The sequence below is a fragment of the Abramis brama genome (genome assembly GCF_963993115.1).
Source record: "Abramis brama genome assembly, chromosome: 16".
Lineage (NCBI taxonomy): Eukaryota > Metazoa > Chordata > Actinopteri > Cypriniformes > Leuciscidae > Abramis > Abramis brama.
This window is the reverse complement of record NC_139978.1, coordinates 26,259,203-26,281,548: the sequence shown is the minus strand read 5'-3', so window position 1 is coordinate 26,281,548 and position 22,346 is coordinate 26,259,203. Positions and strand designations below refer to the sequence as shown.

Genomic DNA, 22,346 nt, shown 5'->3' with positions numbered 1-22,346 from the left:
TAATTTGTCTTTCTGCCATGAAAAAGGGTCCAATATTATAAATTATGTTATATATTAAATATTAGTGTCTTACATTTTCTATTGAGTGTTACAAAAATCAGCCTCTGTACACAAAATTATGAACTGAACACAGCTTTGATTGACAGATTGATAGGTGCTTACATTGTGCCATTGGGGTAGACGGCCTCTGCCCCCTCCACGTACTGCACCTGGGATTGGTACACATGCTGAACCTGTTGAACCTTCACACAGAGAGAGAGAGAGAGAGAGAGAGAGAGAGAGAGAGAGAGAGAGAGAGAGAGAGAGAGAGAGAGAGAGAGAGAGAGAGATCAGACTGGAGCTAAGTAACCACTGCAGGAGTTCTGAGATGTGTTAATGCAGATTCTGTAAGGGAAATGGGATGCACAGCTGTATGCAGGCTGCAGGCAGTAGGGGGCAGTGAGCACAAAGCTTCGCCTCAACAATCAGAGGCGCCCTGTCGAACCGGGAAACTACTTATTAACATATTAGTCGCAACAACCCAAGCGTGACGTGTGAAAAGTAAAGCATGCCTGCATTTCGGGGTTTTGACAGTATACTGGGAGATAAAGAGCTTGATGGAAAGACAAAGATAGTCACAAGAGAGTGAAAAAGATATGTAGAGAGGCAAAAGATAAGCCAGAGGTGTTGTGGGTCCTCAGGATGTGCAGTGAGCGTGCAGGGTTTGATTGACTGTACTGTGTGTGTGTGTGTACCTGCTGAGGGACCTGTTGCACTCTAGGCACTGGCAACTGCTGCACCTGAGCTCCCTTCTGGGAAGAGCCGGTGGCCTGAACTAACACACGCTGCAGGTGAGGGACACACACACACACAAATGTAAAAAATTAGACCCTTTTCTCTTTAAAAGGTGAGGTACGGAATCGTTCCGATGTTAGAATGCAATTATCCAAGTTTAAAGTCGTCATGAAACAGATGTTGCGATAGTCTTTTCTTCGCTATTGAGACGTACTTCTTGGATGAAACAAAAAAAAGGGGACTTGATTTTGTCCACTGGGAATTGATTGGATCGTAGGATCCTTGTCATTTGCTATTGCTGTGATCTCATGTGAGTGACAGGTTGTCATTAAACACGTCATCAGAGAAAAGAAAAGATGTCGGTGCAAGAAGGACGGGAAGTTACTTTTATTTTGTAGACTAGAGACAACTAAAGTAAGCCATTTTTGTGACAATGCAACTGTGGCATTTCCAAAACTTCTGGCTCAACAAATGGTGTGAGCTTGGGTTGGGACTACCTGTTTGTCTAAATAATGGAAGGTGGGTGGAAGGGCGGTTTGTTAAACCAAAATACACACATTTAAAAAAAAAAAAAAGACCTCAGGATCCTGAGAAAGATCACTGGAAAGTTTCGTATATACAAGTGTCGTCTTTGATCCAGACTGCTAACACCACAAATGTTACGTACAGAAAGTCTATATTTCCTTCATCGCTGGTTTTCGTCAAATCCTCTACAGCTGTCCAGGGAAATGTGATGCTCTACTCAAAATATTAACCGAAATTACATAAAGACTGGTTTCTTTGGATGTGAGGCTGATCCAAACCCGACATCTCCCACAGCAGCACCACGCAAAGTCGCTACTAATCATTTAAAGTGTCTCAGTGACAGATGAAGGGTGTGGGTGAGGAGAAATCTTTCATCGCTTCAGATGGATCCAGTGCATATTGAAAATAATCTTTAGAGAGATTCAGAACGATGACAGAAGAGCGAAAGCAGCTCAGATCTTCATATTAATCTGCTTGTGTGGGAGGAGCTTCCTTAATAATAATTATTATGCTAATTTTGTGCATCACTGCTGAGCCTGCTTACCTGTTGCGAGGCAGGAACGGGCTGAACCACCGGCGCCTGGGCTGAAGTGGACGTTCTCAGCGCTACAGTGGACGCCGACTCTGAGCTGCCCTCTGACCGCTGCATGGTTCCTCCTAGTAGATAGTTATAGCATGTAGTATTAGTATGTGTAAGAATTCACTCATGATAATGTTTAAACATGCCAACAATTAATAATTTAAAGTTTTTATTTGAAAAAGTAGATTATCATTAGTAGGTATACCACACAGTCCATTTTTATTTGAACAAAATCAGTACAAGCTAAGAATATAATTGCGCAAAGCACCAAAAACCAATGCAGATGACTGAGAAATGAGTAAAAGATGACAATATATCACTGTTTATGCTTAAACACTAAGCATAAAGAATGTCAGGATCATATCATGACTAAAATGTCATCAGGTCCCTGCTGATTTCGCCACATCTAAAGAAACAATGCAATCAAACTAAGCCCCAACAGGTTGCGGGAGAGGATAAGAGCGGCCCACTGAAATACAACTCTGCGCATGTGCCAGGAAAAGTGGGATACAAAGCGGCTTTTCACGCCGTCTTTTCCGAAAGGACCAGGAGCTCAACCTAGCCAAGTCAGGCTGAGTCACCCGCATCCCCAGCAGGCCGCTCACCTCTGAACTCTATTATGGAGGAAAGAACAAAGGAGACATTAACACTCCCATCACAACCGCAGCGCGGTTCAGTCGAAAGGGAATTGAGTTAGAAGAACTGAGTTTGTCGCTGTCGTCGAGATCCTGATGCAACTCTCCAAACTCGTATGGGCGCACACAACAACGGGAAAGAGAAGAAGAGAGTGACAAATACAGACCAGACAGCCTCCCACGGAAAAAAGATAGAATAGGAGGTGAGAGCAGGGGGAAAAAGTGGAAGGGCAGAAAAAACAACCCCCCCCCCCCCCCCAACCAACCAACCAACCATGAAAAGAAAAAGGAGGTAAAAAACTAAAATGGCAATGAGGCTGGTCCCCCCCACCAGGACACTGATGATCTCCAGTGGTTGTTTGGAATGAGAGTCCGTCTCTAGGGGCTCCAATAATACAGCTGATATGAGGAAATTCCTCAATGCTTTGTAAACGTTTGTCGGTTGCTATGGTGAGGGATCCATGGCAACCATCCCTAACTCTACCACCCCCCTTCCCCTTGTGCTATTCTTTTTTAAGCTCACACACACAGGAACTTTGGAGTGCTGGAGAGACAGACAGACTCAAAGACGGGGAACGAGTTACAGGGGGGCAGCCGATCTCTGTACATCTAAATAAGCTCTTAACCAGTCCGACGGTGCATTTATCACTCCCACCAGTGTGCTCAACAGGTCCCAGAACTGCGTTTACGACGTGTGCCTGCATTGATCCTGACAAATATGCAGCAGCAGAGACTGATCTGAGAGCTTCAAGAGACCCCTTGACTGACAGTTTGCTGTTAAAGTTTAAAATAGAGCAAAAGGCAAGCAATACGCTTGATTTCTGCAGGAAAAATGGATGCTAATTACAGGCACTTAAGGTTTTCCACTGGGAGTAGAGAATAAAGAATAAAAGCTAATTGTGTTTTCTGAGATTAGTAAAATAGAAATAATGAATTCTCAAGTGTGAAGCTCTATTCAAAGGTAAATTAATTGGAGAAAAACCTAACTGTCCTCATTTTCAGAAAATAAATGAATTGTAATGAAGACAAAGGATGAATCAGTTCAGTAAAAAATGCATGAACTCAGATGCCCTCTGGATGTATAATATACTGCAGAAAGAACACTACAAATGTGTTTTTAAAAACCAAAACAGCAATCCTGTATAAATCCATTAAAATCCATGGTTTTTAAACCAACATTTCACAGCGTGTTCCAATACCTTTCGAGTCCGTCTTGAGGACTAACTTTTTATGTTTTTTATTTTATAGAGATTGTTCAGAAATTTGTAGTCAACAAATGTTTTAGAGCAGCGTATTACAAGAAAAAAAATGTAATTCTACAATTTTATTACTTTCCATTAGTGATGCAAAATATTCAGACCGGAAATTAATTTTGGAGTTTTGGAAGGCCAAAATCATTTGACTGAAAAGGTGACGTTTAATTAGCGCTTATTAGCTTTGTTACTTTTGATATGAAAAAGTCTCAGCTTTCAAATTCTGTAAAAAAAAAATGTTATGCTCTTTAATGTGGCGTGACAGATCGCTGTAGCCTCCTCAGTTCAAGCAGTAGTGCTTCCTCTTTACTACAAGTTATAGCATGAAATGTTGAAAGTAACAGTACTTACTGAAATGTATCAAGTCTCATGTTATCGATCAATCATTGTTTTTCAACTGCGGAAATATGTCAATAAAACAGCTTGTAAACATATCATGTAACGCTGCATTTACCTCAGCTAAGCTATTCAATTAACTTAATAATAAGCAAAAAAAGCATTTTGATAAATATATGCACCACATTACATTTTAATTTTTATTTATTTTATAATTTGTTGTCTTCATTATTTAATGTATTTTTGAATAAATCTGTCATGTTAACAAATGTTTAAATATTCATATTTCAACAGCAAATTGATAATTAAATAATGAAAAAGTTAATGTAAAACTGCCTTTACGTGAGGTAACTTAATTTATATATGAGCGCTGAATGTTAAATAAATTTTATTAATTGATTACAAAAACTTTCCCTTTCGTTTTTTTGTGGCTAAATGAAAACTTTCAATTTCAATGCATCACTAATTTCCAAGACTTTTCATTTGACGGTGAGGACTTCGTGAGGACGATTCAGTGAAGATTCAGTGTTGAAATTGAACATCAGCAGGCCCAGATGTGTTGATTTTAAAAGGAATTTAAATAGATTCAAACATGTGTCAAGCGGGAACTGTGACAACTCTTATCAGTAGCTAAAGGCATAATCAAATTAGCTGTATATTTAAATCAACAAAAACTCAAGGAGTGGTGGCTGGTAGAATTTTATGAATGACGTGGGTTCCAGTTCTGTGGAAATCTGTGGATTTGCAGGCACAGATTATGTGTGGGTGTAATCATCCAGTCATCACCAGGCTGGAAGTCTTCCAATTTGTTTACACCAGTTAGAAGCGTGTACATGGTCACAGTCATGCTTTCCAACCGGACTTGCGGTATCAGTCAACCGGAGTTATTTGGTTCAAATCTAACACTCACCTGAACCAGACTGGAAACACGAGTCAGAACGTCAACAAGCTTCATCAAAACTCAGAGGGTAAATAGTTGAGTAGTAGAGTGTGCTTAGATCTTTTAAAAGAAAGGAATTTGCCTGAGGGGTGCTGCATTGGTTATAAATATGTCCTGGGCTGTCCCTGCTGCAGTTATCTTTGGAGCTGATTCCTGCCTACTTCTATTATTCGCAGAGAATAGGAGAGTTCGCTCGCTTCGGTGAGAAATCAAACTTCAGCCTGTCAGTCTGAGTATTGAGCAGCGGTTCTCAACCAGCTTTTTCAAGGTCCAAAATTTGCATTAACTTGCATTGAGCGATTTTTCAAGTAAGGACTTAAATCGCAGTAAGATGTTTACATGACACAAGCAAAACTCTTCACTCCCGTTTACATGCAATTTTCATAACTTACCATAACCACTCATCTAGAGGAGCTTCTTTCAATAAAATAGAAAGAGTAAAGTAGGTTAGTTAAGGCCCTGATATATGTATAGATTAAGTTCTTAGGGGTAAAAATAAATTTGTGATACCTTTCCCGAAAAAGTTTGAAATACTAGCGCTGCTGGGAGATGCATTAGATGAAGATGTAAAAATGTGCTGCGCACTTTCCTCTCAATGACAAAATAAACAAAGAAAAGAAGAGTGGTGAGAAAACAGCAGTTAAGAAAGCATCTGATCATAGTTACACTGACACGTTTGCACAAGCTCTGCAATTTGCCATTCCTCTGAGGTCGCATCATGTTTATTAATATAAACAAGTATTTATATAGCACTCTATACAATAGATTGCTTTAAAGCAGCTTTACATTATAATAAAAAAAATAAAATAAAAAAAAGATTCAGTGTTGCTTTCAATTTAAAGTACAACTTTCTACTAAATGAACTGGAGAAGATTTCCACATTCAAGAAAGTGGAGCTGCAGAGCACACCTCGCTATTATGTAAACGCCATGGACCAACGATGGTTCAACGGTGTTAACCAGCTGGAGCAAACTTTTCTGGAATCTTTGCTTTGGCAAAGCAGTTTCGAACTCCCGAACCAAACTACAAATTAATTTTGCGATTGTTCGAAATGACGTCACAGCAGTTGTTCTTCGATTTCGCTTGAAGCATATTGGAGTCGTTAGATGTGCACGTCACTCTTGTCTGAGCTCCAAGAAAAGGTTAGAATCCACACAAATTCCCCACCAGCAGCTATGGGCCGCACAAAGGCAGAAAACAGCAGGAGGCCCCCCGGCACTTTGGTGTGAAGAGCGAGAGGGGCCCGTCCCGAATAGGCTTCTGGATTATTACAGTAGAGCAGAGACTCCCCGCCGCACGATACAAGCGCTCACCTCTGCTCAACACAAATGAGCTATTAAAGACCGCCACAACATTGTGGCCATTTCCTTCTGTTCTCATTAACCTGAGTGCGAAGAGATGGAAAGCGAAATCCTCTCCTGGAAGTATGCTGGCAATAAACCAGGCCTAAATGACAAAGAAAACACAAAGTAATACCTGTGATTGAGGTTATTGTTGAGAAGAGGGTTTAGACACATCTGTCATAGACAGATTGAACTTAAACAACACTCGATCAGAGCAAAGCACATGCAGATGTTCAATTAAAAACAGAAGCCCACAGTCTTGGCTCTTGTTTGCACTGGCCCACATTGTTTGCAGAGCAACAACGGTTGCTAGTGGCAACACCGTCCACTCCCGTTTCCAGGAGCCTGTTGCTATGCAACCAACAGAATACTTCCCAAACCAAACAATGCCATCCCCCAAGTGATCCTTCTATCTCACATTAACCAGAAACTTAGAACAATAAATACATAAGCTATTACTCTGACCCTCTGGAGCGGAGGCAGGGTCTTGGGAGGGGCGGGAGGCATGCGGTTATAGAGGAATATCTACAGAAAGCCGTACTTCAGGACTTACAACTTTCTCTGGTATGAGACGCTGACAGGGACTGTTAAAGCCATCAGAAAGACAAAAAAAAAAGTGAAGAAAAGAGAAGAAAAGAAAAGCCGCCACAAGTCATGCTTGCACCGCAACACTCCAAACACAACAATCACTTTGTAAACGAAGCCTCAAATTACTTTTCCAACTAAATAATCCAGACGTTCATGACAGATTTGCAGCTTGGAAATAAACTCTGATTGCTTTTACGACACGCCGGAAGCTACGAACAGCCGTGCAATAAACCAGAGACACTTGTTGCCATTAAAGGGCCGTCTATACTGGACATCTGTGTCCAACAAGCTGGGCTGATGTTCCGCAGATACGCGCCTTTCAAAACACACAAAATGCTCCTACCACTTATGATATAGACAGACCATCTATCCAAACTAACTGCAAATATGAAGTGTGTTATTAAGTAATGGTGGTGTGTGTGATTCATAACTTTTATATATTGTATTTGCATACACAAAATTAAAGATCTGAGGCCAGGTAAGAGATTTCTCTAAGAAAGGCAGTTCTTCATATCTATTTCAATATCGTAATGACTGATCCACTGAGATTAAGGTTTGCAGATGGCAAGGTTGGGCTGAGGAAGTGGACAGTTTAAGTGGTCAGCTGGGTCCTCATGTGAGCCCCTCAAAACAAATCCCCCAAAATAGGCACATCTCCAAACCCTCAATCTTCAATTGCTGTCACAACCCTAGCCCATCCGTCGCCAGCACACCAAAAGCAAAGGGCTCTGCAGCCAGGGAGAATCGGTCGAGCGTTGCCATAGAGACCGTTTGTTCACACTTACAACTCCACAACCCCCCTCCTCCTCCTCCTCCTCCTCCTCCTCCGGTAACCCTTTCCAGATTTCCGCACCACCCCCAACCCTGAGCTGAGGATGATTCCAAAAACGGGGAAATAAAGTGTTGTAAAAGAGAAAGCTTACCTTTGCAACATTTGCAAGAAGGTTAAGGACAACACTATTAAATGTGTCTGGTTTCACAGAGATAACTGCCTTTTCTTTGAGGTTTCTTTTTCTATGGTGATGACAAACTGGTGGAACTCCAGTTTTTGTCGTCACACCACCTTGTTGCCCATAGTGATACAAAAACAGAGGACTGAGCTGTGAAAAGGAGTCTCTTAGAGCAGGTGTCTGTTTGTGGTGAGGAAATATACGTTCTGGTAACTACAGCAAGTGACACATGCGGGAAAGAGTTTTTCAGAAACGTGATGATTCCAGTCAGACAAGTTACTGCTGCACGCTTTATATTGCAACAGTGCAACAAGTTCTGGCGGGCAAATAAGAAGCTAGATTAAAACAAAAGCACTATTACATGCACAATTAAAATATGCATTTATGTTTTTTACATTATATGTAATAAAATAAGAGCCATTTTTCTTTGAAAACCCTCTTCTGAAGACAGTGAGTGGAAGATTCCCAGACTACTAATGCTTAAATGCCAAATGGCATCAGGTCAGCGCCAGTGGTAGCCAATATAGTCAAGAAGGAAGGAAGACAGAAACTTCTTAAAGTGATTCTGTCATGCCACATTGTCTCCACATTACGTCTACACCTCGACACTTGGATTTCAGAGTCACGTAGGCTGAGTAATCATTCTTTTGATAATCCACAAGAACACCATAGCCTTTACTCCATACCTTCTATGACTGATTTGATTTCATCTCAACAACAACTGGATTATCACACACCCTAAAAGATGTTGTTATGACACAGTGTGGTGATCTCTACCACTACGTAAAAAGCTTCTACATGTGTCATTGGTATTTATTTAAACTTGCTGACTAATAGTCGCCCTTTACCACCAAACAGGGAAAGACTGTAGACTTAATAAAATTTGATTTTGATCTGTCAGCACGGTTCAACACATGACAAATTCTGTCCAGCTCATCAAGCATCAAGTATCACATTATGTAACCCAATCCAGTCACGTCAACGGCAGCTATAGTCAATCAAATGGGTGTTTCTCTGGATTGTGTGTGCCAAATATTCCAGGATAAGGACATTACATAAGAGAGATAGAGCAATAATCAGTTTGACCAATATTGTTTTACAGATATTCACAGATTTTCTACTTAAGGTGCAGTTACATTACTGTAATTTCAGTGTAATTTTGCAGACAAAAAAGGTCCATAATCTACCGTCAATGGTGTAGTGATGCATGAAGCACCACTCGCAGAGATGTCACTTTCAAACCAGATAGCTTTCTGTTGGTCAGTGTGGCAAATTCACAAGACCAACTTAAACACAAGCAAAATCTGCATGAGGAACTTTTCTGCCAGCACGTGAAACTCCCGATCGTGCAGATTGCCATTTAAATGGCTCAAAAAATGTTTAGAAACATTACACTTTTTTCAGTTAATTTTCTCATTAACAATTCATTATGCATAATGTTTATTGTTGCAGTAAAATAATTTAGTTATCACTGTGGCAAAAAAAAATAAAAAATAGAAAGAAAACCCCACCTTAAGATTTGTTAAATAAGTATACACGTTTCAGTCATATTGCTGCTTATCCACATTTCCATACACCCATTTTCAAGATTGATATCTATGTGTTTACAAGCATCTATCTGATTCACACTGGGTTACCAAACAATGATATACCGAGCAAAGGTGTGTTCTGTTTATGGGCATTACTGGTAAAAGTGATATCGTGATAAATAAATATAGTGTCATTTCAAGAGAAGATATCACATGAGTCATCTGAATGAGTCAGTCATGCCATTACTAGTGAAATACCGGTTATAATAAATATTAGGAGAATTGAATAAAACAGGGTATATGCAGGAATCATAGAGATGAATTTACTACCTTTTACTACCTTTTTTACCACCTCCACAATATTTTTTACTACCAACATGACACCAAGCAGCAGCCCTTTTTTGGGGGGTGTGGGGGGTGGGAGGGGTATGAAAAGCACCACTTAATACTTACTATAAGGTATAAGTATGACACAGTCACACCCATCATACATATTAGGTACACTAATGTTTAATTGTGATCATTAAGTATTGTCATTGTCAATTATGTTTTTTTTGTAGTGTCGAGTTTGAGTTTCAGTTGTCCTTATCTTAACCCTAGCCCTTGAGTTATCCTAACCATAGCCCTTAGCCCTATAAGGTGAATAATAACCTTGGCACTTTGTCATTGCTATCATCTCCGACTCACTCAGGGCTCGACATTAAGCCTTTTCATGTGCTTGCATTAAGCCTTTCATAAATCTGTCATTCACTTGTCCGAGTAAAAAAGTTGCTTGTCCGGAATTTTTTTGGTGTGTGTGTGCTGTAAATATAATTTATTCTGAAGAAATATCCTCATCTGTGTTCAATCAGCTCTGATATATTTAAATCTGCATATTGTCATATCTGCACCTTTAAAGGGCTTTAAAGGTGCAGATATGGTGCCTTATTTCTTATTTGAATATACAAATAAGAAACGTTGGAAAGAATGATACTTTTAAACATGAAAGTAAACCGCCAGTAGGAGGCGGAAGGCGACCGTCTTAATGAGCGAGTCATTGAGTCATTCATTCAAACAATTCGTTCAAACAACTGATTCATTCAAGAATGAGACATGTTTATGAATGGGACATTGAATCTTTGACTCAGCCAATTCGTTCAAAACGCTGAATCATTCAGTAATGACACACGGTTAAGTGTTGCTGTGAGATGCGTTACGGTTCTGCCGTGATCTTTGTTTGGAACTATTTTCGCGGCTGAAACAGAACAAAAACAGTCAATATTGTGTCTAAAATGTAAGTGACTTAATTTGAACTGTTGTATGAAAGCAATGTCACATTTTCAGTCGTGATGGTATTCAGGAAAACGGCACTCGTCGTGTGAGGTTGCTAAACTGTATCATATGTTAAAAATATTAAAACACATTTTGAATTTTGGTACTGGCAGTATGTTGTTAACTGAGTTTAAACTGAGTTTACATTTGTTTGGACTTCTCGAGAGGCTGCGCGAGCCTCAACAGCGCAACCTTTTTACCGTCAGTACTTATCCACTATAGATCGCAACTTACAATAAATATAATACAATCAGAATCATTCTCTCATTTTAGTGATTCCCTAGTAAATGTTTTTTTTATTTTTTTATTTATTTTTATTGACGTTTAATCAGGCTACTTGTCCGGTCGGGCAAGGAAAATTCTCTTTTACTTGTCCCTTCAAAAAATCCACTTGTCCCGGACAAGCGGACAAGCGTTAATGTCGAGCCCGTCAGGTCATGTTGTTAGCACCGTATATATTTTTAAATTATGCTAGATGAAGTTAAAATATGGAGACACAAATATTAAGCAAAAAAATGGAAACTCATATATTGAGGTGGTGATGAAAAATTTACTACCAAGTCAAATTGCGTTTGTTACCTTTTACTACCTTTCAAGGGCCTTAATTTTGGTAGATTCTTTTTACTACCGCGCGGACACCCTGTAAAATCAATTGTGAGTATGTGGCAAACTATATTTATTATAGTCCTTTAAACGATTGTAACCTGCGTAATTTTTTTTAATACACAAAAAGGAACAACCTGGATCTGTCGGAAGTTGATTCAATCCCGCCCCAAAGGAGCGCTCTGGGCTGCTGGGGGGCAGAACGACTGTTTGAAAAGTTCTGCATACAATAGACTGATAGCAAAGAGGGCAATGGAGAAGTCACACAAGGTTCAGCCCTCACAGAATCAACAAGCTCTCGTCTGGTGTCTTATTCAGGTGCATAAAGAGGTATGAATGGGAAGCTGAAGTGCAAATCTGCACACAGGCATGGCTTGAGCAATGCATAATAACTACAGAGATGTTAGTCAGCCTTGGCGGAAGAAAGTCTTGAATAAATGCTCTTTTTTTCTGAGGGTCCGAGTGTACCGGATTGAACTTCTCCAGGATGAATGAGAGGATGGATGGAGTCTGACGCAATAAAGTGTGCCAAACCTCATAGTGATGGATGTTAAACATAACAGAAGACAGAAATTGAGTACATTATAAATCTGGACTTTTTCAACTTAAACTAAATAAAGTAAATATTTAGTTTCAAGATGTTGTCCTAAATCACAGACACTGTAAAAAGAACGTCAATGACTTGAGGTTAACATTAAGAATACTGGAAAATGGAGAGGAAAACACTAGTCGTATATTATGCAACAGTAAAAAGAGGGGACATTAGAGGGAATGTCCATCTCTCCAGACTAAGGCGAGAGAGAGGAGGCCATTGTGATGCAAATGTCACAGGCCAGTGTGCTGTTTGCGGCAGGAAATTTAATTAGCAGTTGTGGAGCTACGATACAAAGCAGGTGGAATGTAAAGAACGCTCAGACGAGGAGCGGCTTGAGACGAATTCGGGGGGGTTTGAACGCTGAGGGAGAGGTTCTTGTGAGCAACACATTTCAGTCTCAGACAAGTCTCAGCCTGCAGCTCAGACATCTCAACCAAGTCACCCGTTTCCTTTTTTTCCACAAAGAAAACAAGGATCAGAGCACTTCGATTGCCTTTACTCATCATTTCATCATGGACCGGCTGGGCATAACATAGTTAGTGATACCGATGGCCGATATATCATAATTACACTATATCACATCACATTGTTTCATTTAAAGATAGTAAATTACACAAATATAACAATTGCAAAGTCTGAAGTTTGCTATGTTTTGTGGAAATTATGGTTTAATAGGCTAGATATTCAAAGACTTAAAAGACATAATACGATATTAAATGCATATTTTATGAATATCAACAGTATATTAAAGTATTTTGCTGCATAAATTAGCCTATCTTTTAATGAAACGACAGCCCATCGGCTAATCTTAAACATGTTCGCTCTTAAACATTCATATTGGAGTGATCTATTTTTTACACCGAAAAAAACAAACATGTTTTATAAGAGAAGTCACGGACAATTGTGCAACAGGTATGATTCCGTTTATGGCACTTCTCATTCATTTCTATGGTATCCACAAACAGTAATTGATTGTCGCAGAACTCAAACGAAATTTAATAATAAGACCATCTCTACCCGGTCCATCTGAGTTCTGATAACTTTTTCTATTTTTACATTTATTTTTGACAGCACTAAGAAAATGGACAGTGCAAACAGACAGGAGCTCCCATTCTCCATCTTCATTGGTTTACTGTATTTGTTTTACAGTTTTGTCTAATAATAGAAGGGCAAACACTATACTATTTTTAAAACACTAATTGAGATCCCTAGATACTATTTATTCATTTTCCCAGAGCCTTTGGTTTCACTTTATTTTGTTTTTGTCCAATTTAGACACTCTACTAACTTTGTAGTAACTTTGCAACTTACATGTCAACTAACTCTCATTTAAGTATTAGTAGACTATAGTATAATGTTAGGTTAAGTGTTAGGGTTCAGGTTAGTAGAATAAGTTGGCATGTAGTTGCAAAGTTACTTATAGTCAGTAGTACAATGTAATAAAACCCTCTAAATAAAGTGTAACCGTGCCTTTTATCCAAAGCCACTTAAAGCGATTCATGTTACTGCCTCCTTGGGATGAAAAGTGCTACAAAGACTACATACTAAAACAGAGTTGAAGGACAGGCTAGAATAGATTAGCTTGTGTCCCTCCTTTTATTAAAAAGTCTGATTCCTTGAAAAAGTAGTATAACATCTCCTCAACAAGCCACATAATTTGAGTCTTCATTCATGTTTGTAGCACAAACAATATGGGGTGAGTTGTGCATCAAAGTTTAATACTAATGGTTAGGAGCTTGTTCAAATCCCTAATCATGAGCGATAACAACAGAGCTAAAATAACTATTTGTACGCAATTATCAGGCTGAATCTTCTTGGCTGCATTTCAACCTGTCAATTCTGTATAAAGTTACAGGAGGAGGCTATTTCAGCAACATTAGAGTGAGAGATAAGATAAAGAGATAATTACAGCCATGAACACAATAACAAAACATGATAATAACATCTATGGAGACGTGAAAAAGTTCAATCATCAGCAGTGCTGCTCACGCTGCCAGGACGGCCTAATGCTTGATTTCTAAATGCACTTTTGTCAGTGTCAAAACAGCTTATGTGTATTTCAACTCAGATCAGTTAATTGGGTTTGTTTTGTGTAATTTATTAAAGGGATAGTTCACCCAAAAATGAAAATTAGCCCATGATTTACTCACCCTGATAACATATCAAACTGAAGTAGGCTGATTTAAAATTAACATTTAAATTAAAAGTTCTTCTTTTGGCAAAATTACATTTCCTTAATAACCTAAACAGAGGGTTTACTCCCTTCAAACTTAAATTGTCAATGTTTCATTGGAAAACACTCTTATCAGGGCATTTTTCCCTAATTTTATTAAATGTATGCTCCATCTTTTATTTCAAATTCTTCAATTTGATCAACACATTCAGTTAGAATAATAAGACACTAAAGGCTGTTAACAATCAAAACATTGGGAAACACGGTAAGACATTTATATTATTATCAACTATAGGCTATCAATCACCACTTACATTAAATGAAATTAAATCAGAATCATCCTCGTGGATTCCCTTGTTATTTTTTATTTTATTGTTTGGAAATTGGCGTTTTAATCAGGGCATTTGTCCAGTTGGGCAAGTACAAGTTCTCTCTCACTTGTCTCTTAAAAAAAAACAAAAAAAAACACGTGTCCTGGACAAGTGTTAATGTCGAGCCCTGATATGTTTTTCTTAATTGGTTTTGCCTGAAGAGAGTTACTTGTTGAAAGTAAAAGAGTGACGCACGTTCATGGCGTTTTATCATGAAAGAGTTCCGTGTCTTTATTAAACTCAACACATTATAATGATTTATGTGTCATCCACCCTCGGTTAATTGGAAAGTTATGTTTTTGTTACTTGGCCCGCCCGACCCGCGGATTATGATCCGCGCAGCACTATCGGCAAACTATACGGTCAATGGACACATGCCGGGAACCCGCAACAGAACCGCCAAGTTGGAAAAAGTGTATCCGAGCATGTGACTGTCTGTGCGAGTTTTGTCGAGAGCCGGAGGCGGCACGAAATTTGACGGAGGTGGCCGCCTTGTAATTCTTTATGCAGGAAAAACCCTGCATCATAAACGAACTCCACACGGCTCTGGGGGGTTAATAAAGGCCTTCTGAAGCTAAGCGAAGCGTTTGTGTAAGAAAAATATAAACAGAAACGGCTATTCACTGCCATTATAAAGCTTGGAAGAGCCCGGACAATTTTTAATATAACTCCGTATTTGTCTAAAAGAAGAATGCCATATACACCAAGGATGACTTAAGGGTGAGTAAATCATGGGCTAATTTTCATTTTTGGGTGAACTATCCCTTTAATGCTTGTAGTCCAAGTATTATGACCCCTTACAGCACAAGCACAGCTGCCAGGTGGGTACAGCAGCGATCTGCTCCGGGCCGGGCTTCTTCCACACAGGCTAAATACAGCATACACACACGGGAGAGCTGTATCTTGTCATCTGCCACTCGCTCTGACACCCTTCCCCCCCATGGTGCATCGGTGCACACGTACAAATACTTTTCAAAACGGACCGCTGCAGCTGTCTCCTTGAGAGCTGCGCTCTACTATAGTCCATTAAAAGCTCAGCGTGGTTTAAGGTTACAGTAGACGCTGCTACAACAATCATAAAGTCTCCATGATGGCAAATGACTGGAGCTGAACTCTGACCTGGGAACAGGACGCAAACATGGGCACTGATTGATGAACGTGACCTAATGAGGTGAATAATGCACTTGCATGTACAGATTTAGGTATTTAAGATCACACCATCACTTCCTGTTATGTAAATGTTCCTATCACTTCCTGTTATGCTTTCCTTGAATGACTTAAAGGGAAAGTTCACCCAAAAATGGAAATTCTGTCATCATTTACTTCTTACATCTTTCTTCTGGAGCATAAAAGAAGATATTTTGAAGAATGTTTCAACCATTTTTGTCCATGCAATGAAATGAGACATTTTTCAAATTATATATTTTTATGATTCACAGAAGAAGTTCAGTCAAACAAGTAATTTCTTAGAGATCGTCTATAGGTGATAAACTATAGTTCACAAACACCAGCCAGAACAGTGCTGACACTTCAAAAGGAAGCGGATGTGTAAAATCATGGCGTTTATGTGAGTCACCTCACCTGGCTAAATATGGTACCATACTGTACCAGCATTTCCTCTTTGTTCTCCTTTCGCTATAACCTGCTTTGCAAACCGAGACTGTGCACGTCCATCACCACAAACAGAGATTGAAGAGAGCTGATTAAAAACCATTGACTTTTGAAAGAATAACACAGCACCCCCCGCCCAGCCCCTCTCTTTCCATAACCCTGGCTGTATTTGTGTATCAAGTTGCCATGTAAACATAACAGCTGCTTGGATCTGGGTTGCACGGAATTCCATTCCCATTCCTTTATTTTTCTTTGTGGTGGGTGTGTAACCAAATTAAAAGCTTGATTTGGACTACACTGCATTACGGGGCTTTGTCAAAACAAGTGAACGAATGGTTTTGAATTTGCCCACAGGTTTAGAGCTAATCTGTTCCTCACGTGTGCAATACTAATCTAAAGAATATATAATTACCTACACATCTGTGGTGTTTTGAGGTGAAACTTTGCCAAATATTGATTTCAGCATGATAAGATTTTGATTTTGCACAGTCAAACCGCCCCACAGTTGACGTTTGACTTAATTATATCACGTGACGAAGAGCACAACGAAGACTAAGCGCCATTAACGTGAACTACTTAATATTCAAGAGCTAATCTTTTAAAATTCACCTACTTGTCTTTTTCAACAGTTAAACCATACTAGCTGTGATGAAAGAGCTGTCAAAAGACAGTAGAATCAAATGACAAAAATGCTATATATGAATATGTGAAGCCTTGAAAGCACATAATATAGGCTACACAAAGCAAGATTGCATGAAAAAATAGCTCACTTTAGTGTGGTTAAATGTATCATGCATTCACATTACTACCATAGAAACAGTTAAGCAGTGATCTAAAATAATTTCAATGTCACTCACACACTATCAAAATGCCTTATTCCTGCTCTTCTAGAAAGCACAGATCTCAAATAATATGTGCAATGAAGCCATCAAACAGGCAGTTTGCATTAACTGAAGCTTTACACTGCATTCAAAAGTTTGGGGTTTGGCTTTTCTATTTTAATTTTTTTTTTTATTATGTAATTTATTCCTGTGATGGCAAAAATGAATTTTTATCAGCCATTACTCCAGTCTTCAGAGTCACATGATCCTTCAGAAATCATTCTATTATGCTGATTTGCTGCTCAAGAAACATTTCTTATTATTATCAATGTTTAAAATAGTTGTGTTGCTTAAATTTTTGTGGAAACCATTTTTTTCCCCAGGATTTTTTGATGAAAAGAAACTTCAAAAGAACAACATTTATTTGACACAGAAATATTTTGTACCATTGTCTTAGATTTTTGATCAATGTAATGCGACCTTGTCGAATAATAGTATTAATTTATTTTTCAAAAATCTCATAGTCACATACTTTTGAATTGTAGTGTATGGCTGAACCAATGAATTAGTTTGGGTCGGGAAACTTGTTTACCTGAAAAATAACAGGTGGACGGCAAAAGGAGTGTTTGGGAAACCTGTATGGAAATCATCATTTTATTTGATTTAAATTCCATTTAGAGGCACAGGAATTAAACACCTCCTGTTACCGGGGCCCCCTAGTGCTCAGGGCCCTTGGTTGCATCCAAATTTGCCCACTGGGTTAAAGCATGTGCAAAAGAAGCCTATGCAAATTTACATTTAAACACTGAAATTCTTTGATTATAATTGGTGTGGAGTCAGTCATGTCGAGAACAGAGTGTAGTGTACCGTCCTAGACTCGGACAGGGGGAGGTCTGAGCAAAAGGGAGCTTAGTGTGCAAACCAAACCTCGCAAAAACTAGCTAACTGGACATCACACAGCCCAGGAAACAGCGACTGGCCTCATCAATAATTAACTTCAATTACATGAATCATTCATTTCTCCTCCAGCCTGAACATGCACCTGTAACAACATATTTCACAGAAACCAGATCTTAGGGCTTTGGAGATGTTGCGTGGTGAAGATGCGTTTGAGGAGGATTTCAGAGCTCAGTGAAGCACCTGACAGACACGTCTGCAGCTTCAGCTGAGCTCAGGAGGGACCCGTCACACACAGCGACAAACACACTCCCACTCTGACAGGCAGAAACGCCTCATCTCAAACATCCTTGAACCGGTGCTGCAGAAAGGGTGAAATAATCGAAACTATCCAAGCACGGTGTCATAGATAGTGAAGAACGGGTCGGCCAACATGATTTGTGTGTTGCTTCAGGATCTGCCTCTCTCTCTATGCCAATTACCCTCATTATCAGCTGCGCTTTCAGTGGCACTGACACTCTCAGCTAAAGAGAGATCAATAGAGAAGCATGGCCCAATGAGGGGCGACACCTGGACCACACGCTATTGTCATGAAGAGGGCTCATTACCAGGCTCTCTGCTGAGCAGGTGTAACATCGCCACGGCGACACGATGCAACTCCGGAAAAATGACAGCAGCTTTGGATGAGCACAGTCAAGCTGTTGTCAAACTGTTAAAGTCAGACCTGATCTCATTATGACGACAATGCAAATACATATCTCATTTGCACACAATTATTACAGTATGGCATTCCAAATCACTAACACAGCTCCACTTTAGAAAGGTGGGGAAAATATGCATATCTATTATTCCTAAATGCAATAAAAGTTTTGAATTTGAGGTTTCCGACAAATTTTGAATATACTTGCAAATGGCAATAAAAACTGTGATTTTTTAATATCACAATGTGAGAATATAAAACATGGGAAATAAAGATATAGAATAAAAACTATTTTATTATTATATTATTATTTATATAAATCTATGCTGTTTAATATATGATCTGCAGATTGGTTGTTGGGTCAATGGCAAAGACTCTCCAACGTTATAAAAAAAAAAGAAAAAAAAATTACAATGAAATGTTGAAAAACATTTGCCAAATTCAATTTGTATTAATTTTATTTTCATAGATTTCAAAATAAATAAATTAATTAATTAATTAAAAAGTTTTGTGTGAAAGATTTCAAACATGTCAAGTTTTCTAACCATTAAGTAAATGCAATTAAAACCCCTTTTTGTACCCTGAATAAAATAAAGATTCATTTTTCAAACATATTTTTATGGTAAAAAAAATCATGAATTTTCATGAACATCAAGGGGTTTTTATAGTGTTACTGTATTTGACCGAACCTATGCTTTTGCCTGGACGAAATGTTGTTGTTTTTTTGTTTTTTTTGTAATGATCTTTGCAAAGGTAATAAGGGTGTAAAGAGGTCCTCTATGATTTATGATTTTCTTGTCTCATGAGTCATGACAACACAATAAAATGACTTCCTGCACGCTGACTACCCTAACCACACCAATTTTGTGGTCAAAAGTGGGTTGTGATTTAGTGGACAAAAGTTTTTAAATCTTAGTAATAATAAAAAAAAAAAAAAAAAAATACTTCACTTCACTTTAATGACAAAAAACATCATTGACCCTTTTTCAACAGCCTGTAAAACATTTTAGCTCAGGTAACGTTAAGAGAATACGATTTGAGCGATGACATTTCGCTTCAAAATTACGTAAATATATTTGCATTCCAGAATCTAAACAAACATAACACTTGAATACTTTTTATAGTAAATATATTGCCGATGACGCTCGTATTATCAGAAATGCATCACTTTTATCGGGCACCGCTATCCTGACTTTAGCAACCTGTTGATGCGTCCGAACCCAAAAGAAACATGACAGGTCTAAAAACGGCATGTATCATTTTTGCGAGGTTTCTGTTCAAACTAAAGACATTTAACCTGGACTCGTTCATCACACGGAACCAGGCAGATCCACGTTAGTCTCTTCGAATCAACTCACGCACTTCTACGAGAATGTAAGCGATTCTTGAAGAAAAGCAACGGCGGAACAAAGCGGTTAAGTTGCTCCAGTAACAGATCTAGCTGTTATTAAAACACTTCCAGCTTTTAAAGAAAGTTTACCTAGTTGGGTAATTGGTTAGCCGGTTAGCTCGTGAATTACCCGTATATAAAGCATATTAATCTTACAGACGTAATAACCCACATGTATGGCATTCAAAGTACAAACAGCTCACTTGGATTTCTCCGCTATTAGTTTAATCGATCCCCAAACAAACTGACTGAAGTTGGCAAAGCAGATGAGCTAATCAACTAGCGTGCTAATGTGACTCTAAAAGACAGCGAAGGAGATCAGGGCGTGAAAACACGTCGAGATGTACATTACTCAACCTCCAGTGTTCGTTAAATTCACATTCAATTCATTTCGATCTCTCTAGGCAGTAAAAAGATATTCACCTCAGACTTTTGCTTAGATCTGCCCTGGCTTTACTGTTCTTTTCCCTCTCTCTCTCCTCCAGTTGCTGCTGCTGCTGCTGTTGCTGAGTGTTGCTCCCGTTGGTAAGTAACTGTCTCCACGACTACAGTCACTATGGCGAGCGGGGGTCTCGAGGCAACTGTTGCTACCGTCCTCTTCATACGTCAAGGGCTAAAAAGCGCGAGGGGGAGGAGCCAACCTCGAGCCCCTCCTAACTCATGCTACTTCGGCCTCGAGTCTCTCGTCTCGAGCGGTTGATGTTTGATTCCCGCGGCGAGCGGCGCACTAACGCGCCTCGGCTCTTCTTTTCTCCGCCAAAAACCGGTCACTTTACCGCGCTAACGCCTATATAAAGATGATAGAATGACCAGGTTCTTTGGTTACATGTCTTTCCGCCTGGGTTGCCAAATTACAGCTGAAAAAAAACTAAACGAATGCAAGGATTATAAAACAAGTAATACAACATTTACAATGTGATATCTAAACAATTCATCTCTGTAAATTGTAGTACAATATATAAACGTTAAACCTTAAATGGTTACTACGTTATTTCATTAGCACTGTCTATGATGTCAGTGAGACTAGCAGATCAATTTCAAGCCTAATTCCCCACAATCACCGCTTAGTGGCAGTATATCACCGTAAAACAAATACACTTATCCTCATCGGGAGGAGATACAAGCGAACTGCATGCCACTGTATAATAATGCTAACTATTTTAAAACTACACAGTACCTGTCAAGAGTTTGAAAACATGAACATTTTGAAAGATGCTGCATTTATTACCATTCAAACACTTAAAACAGAATAGAAAAGTAAGTGTGTGTGTGTGTGTGTGTGTGTGTGTGGCAGAGTGGGATCAGTGCATATTAGAATTCATGATGGTTATGGCTCTGGGGAAAAACTGTTCTTGAATCTCTTTGTGGTAAGATTTAAAGAGAGAGAAATTAATTATCCTTCATTAAGGATGCATTAAATTGATCAAAAGTGCCAGTGAAGACATTTATAAAAGATTGTCTATTTTTTATTAATAATTGAATTTAATAAATGCTGTTCATTGAACTTTCTATTCATCAAAGAATGAAAAAAGTATCACCATTTACACAAAAAGGTTAAGCAGCACAACTGTTTTCAACATTGATGAGGATGTGATAATTATAATGTTTCTTGAGCACCAAATCAGCATATTAAGATTTCTGAAGAATCGTGTGACACTGAAGACTGGAGTAATGATGCTGGAAATTCAGCTTTTCATTACATTTTAAAATATATATTTAAATAGAAAACAGTTCTTTTAATTTGTAATAATATTTCGTAATATCACAGATATTTTTGATGAAATAAATGAAGTCTTGGTGACGGGGGGAGGTCTGAGCCTTTTAAGAGACTTTTAAAAACATTTTTAAAAAATATATGTTTCCAGACTTTTGACAGGTACTGTAAATGTGAAGTAGTTTAAACATTCAACAATAAATGTTGAAATAATTTGAAACAGTAGGCTATTATTCTGCATTGTTGTCATATCACCTCACTACATGTTTAATTTAGTGAATGGTGTTGTTATCATCTTGGAAATAAACAAAATGCGCAAACGAGTTTTGTTTAAAACGCCTCTCTTGGAAGTCTACTGCACATTTTTTGGCAGAAATTATAAAATTAGTATGCCTTTCTAAAAAAAATAGCCCATTTGAATTTATTGCATTTTATTATTTTTTGTATTTAATTATTTTTTTTACAGCTTTAAACTGTTTTGTTATATAAAAGCTAAATTAAAATTTTCTTAAAAACGCTGCACCATGACATTTAGTTTTGGCGCTATTCAGATACTTTATTAAGAATTGGAAAAGTCCAAAAATGACCTAAACAAAGAGTGAAACAAATTGTATTGTATGAATTTTTTTTTTCATAGATTTGCCGTCATTTTCACCACAATTTTGTCGCTAATAACGTTTTAGTTAGTGTACCTGGTTACCAAGGAG

The 22,346-nt window shown here is 38.5% G+C and overlaps 1 protein-coding gene across 4 annotated transcripts in view; it reads right to left on the bottom strand.

Annotated features, from left to right (window-relative positions):
• rfx2 (regulatory factor X, 2 (influences HLA class II expression)) overlaps positions 1–20,552 on the bottom strand; it is a 42,762-nt gene extending 22,210 nt beyond the window's left edge. For 2 of the 4 annotated variants that reach the window (XM_084087531.1, XM_084087532.1), the window contains exons 1-3: positions 20,349–20,540; positions 1,844–1,956; positions 163–242 (exon numbers count right to left, since the gene is read on the bottom strand). In XM_084087531.1, the coding sequence (XP_083943657.1) occupies positions 163–242; positions 1,844–1,948 (185 nt within the window). In that variant the 5' untranslated portion in view covers positions 1,949–1,956; positions 20,349–20,540. Of the gene's footprint in view, positions 1–162; positions 243–734; positions 825–1,843; positions 1,957–20,348 lie in introns of all 4 variants that reach the window. The other 2 variants (XM_084087529.1, XM_084087530.1) reach the window with 2 other exon arrangements.
• Positions 20,553–22,346: the final 1,794 nt, after the last annotated feature.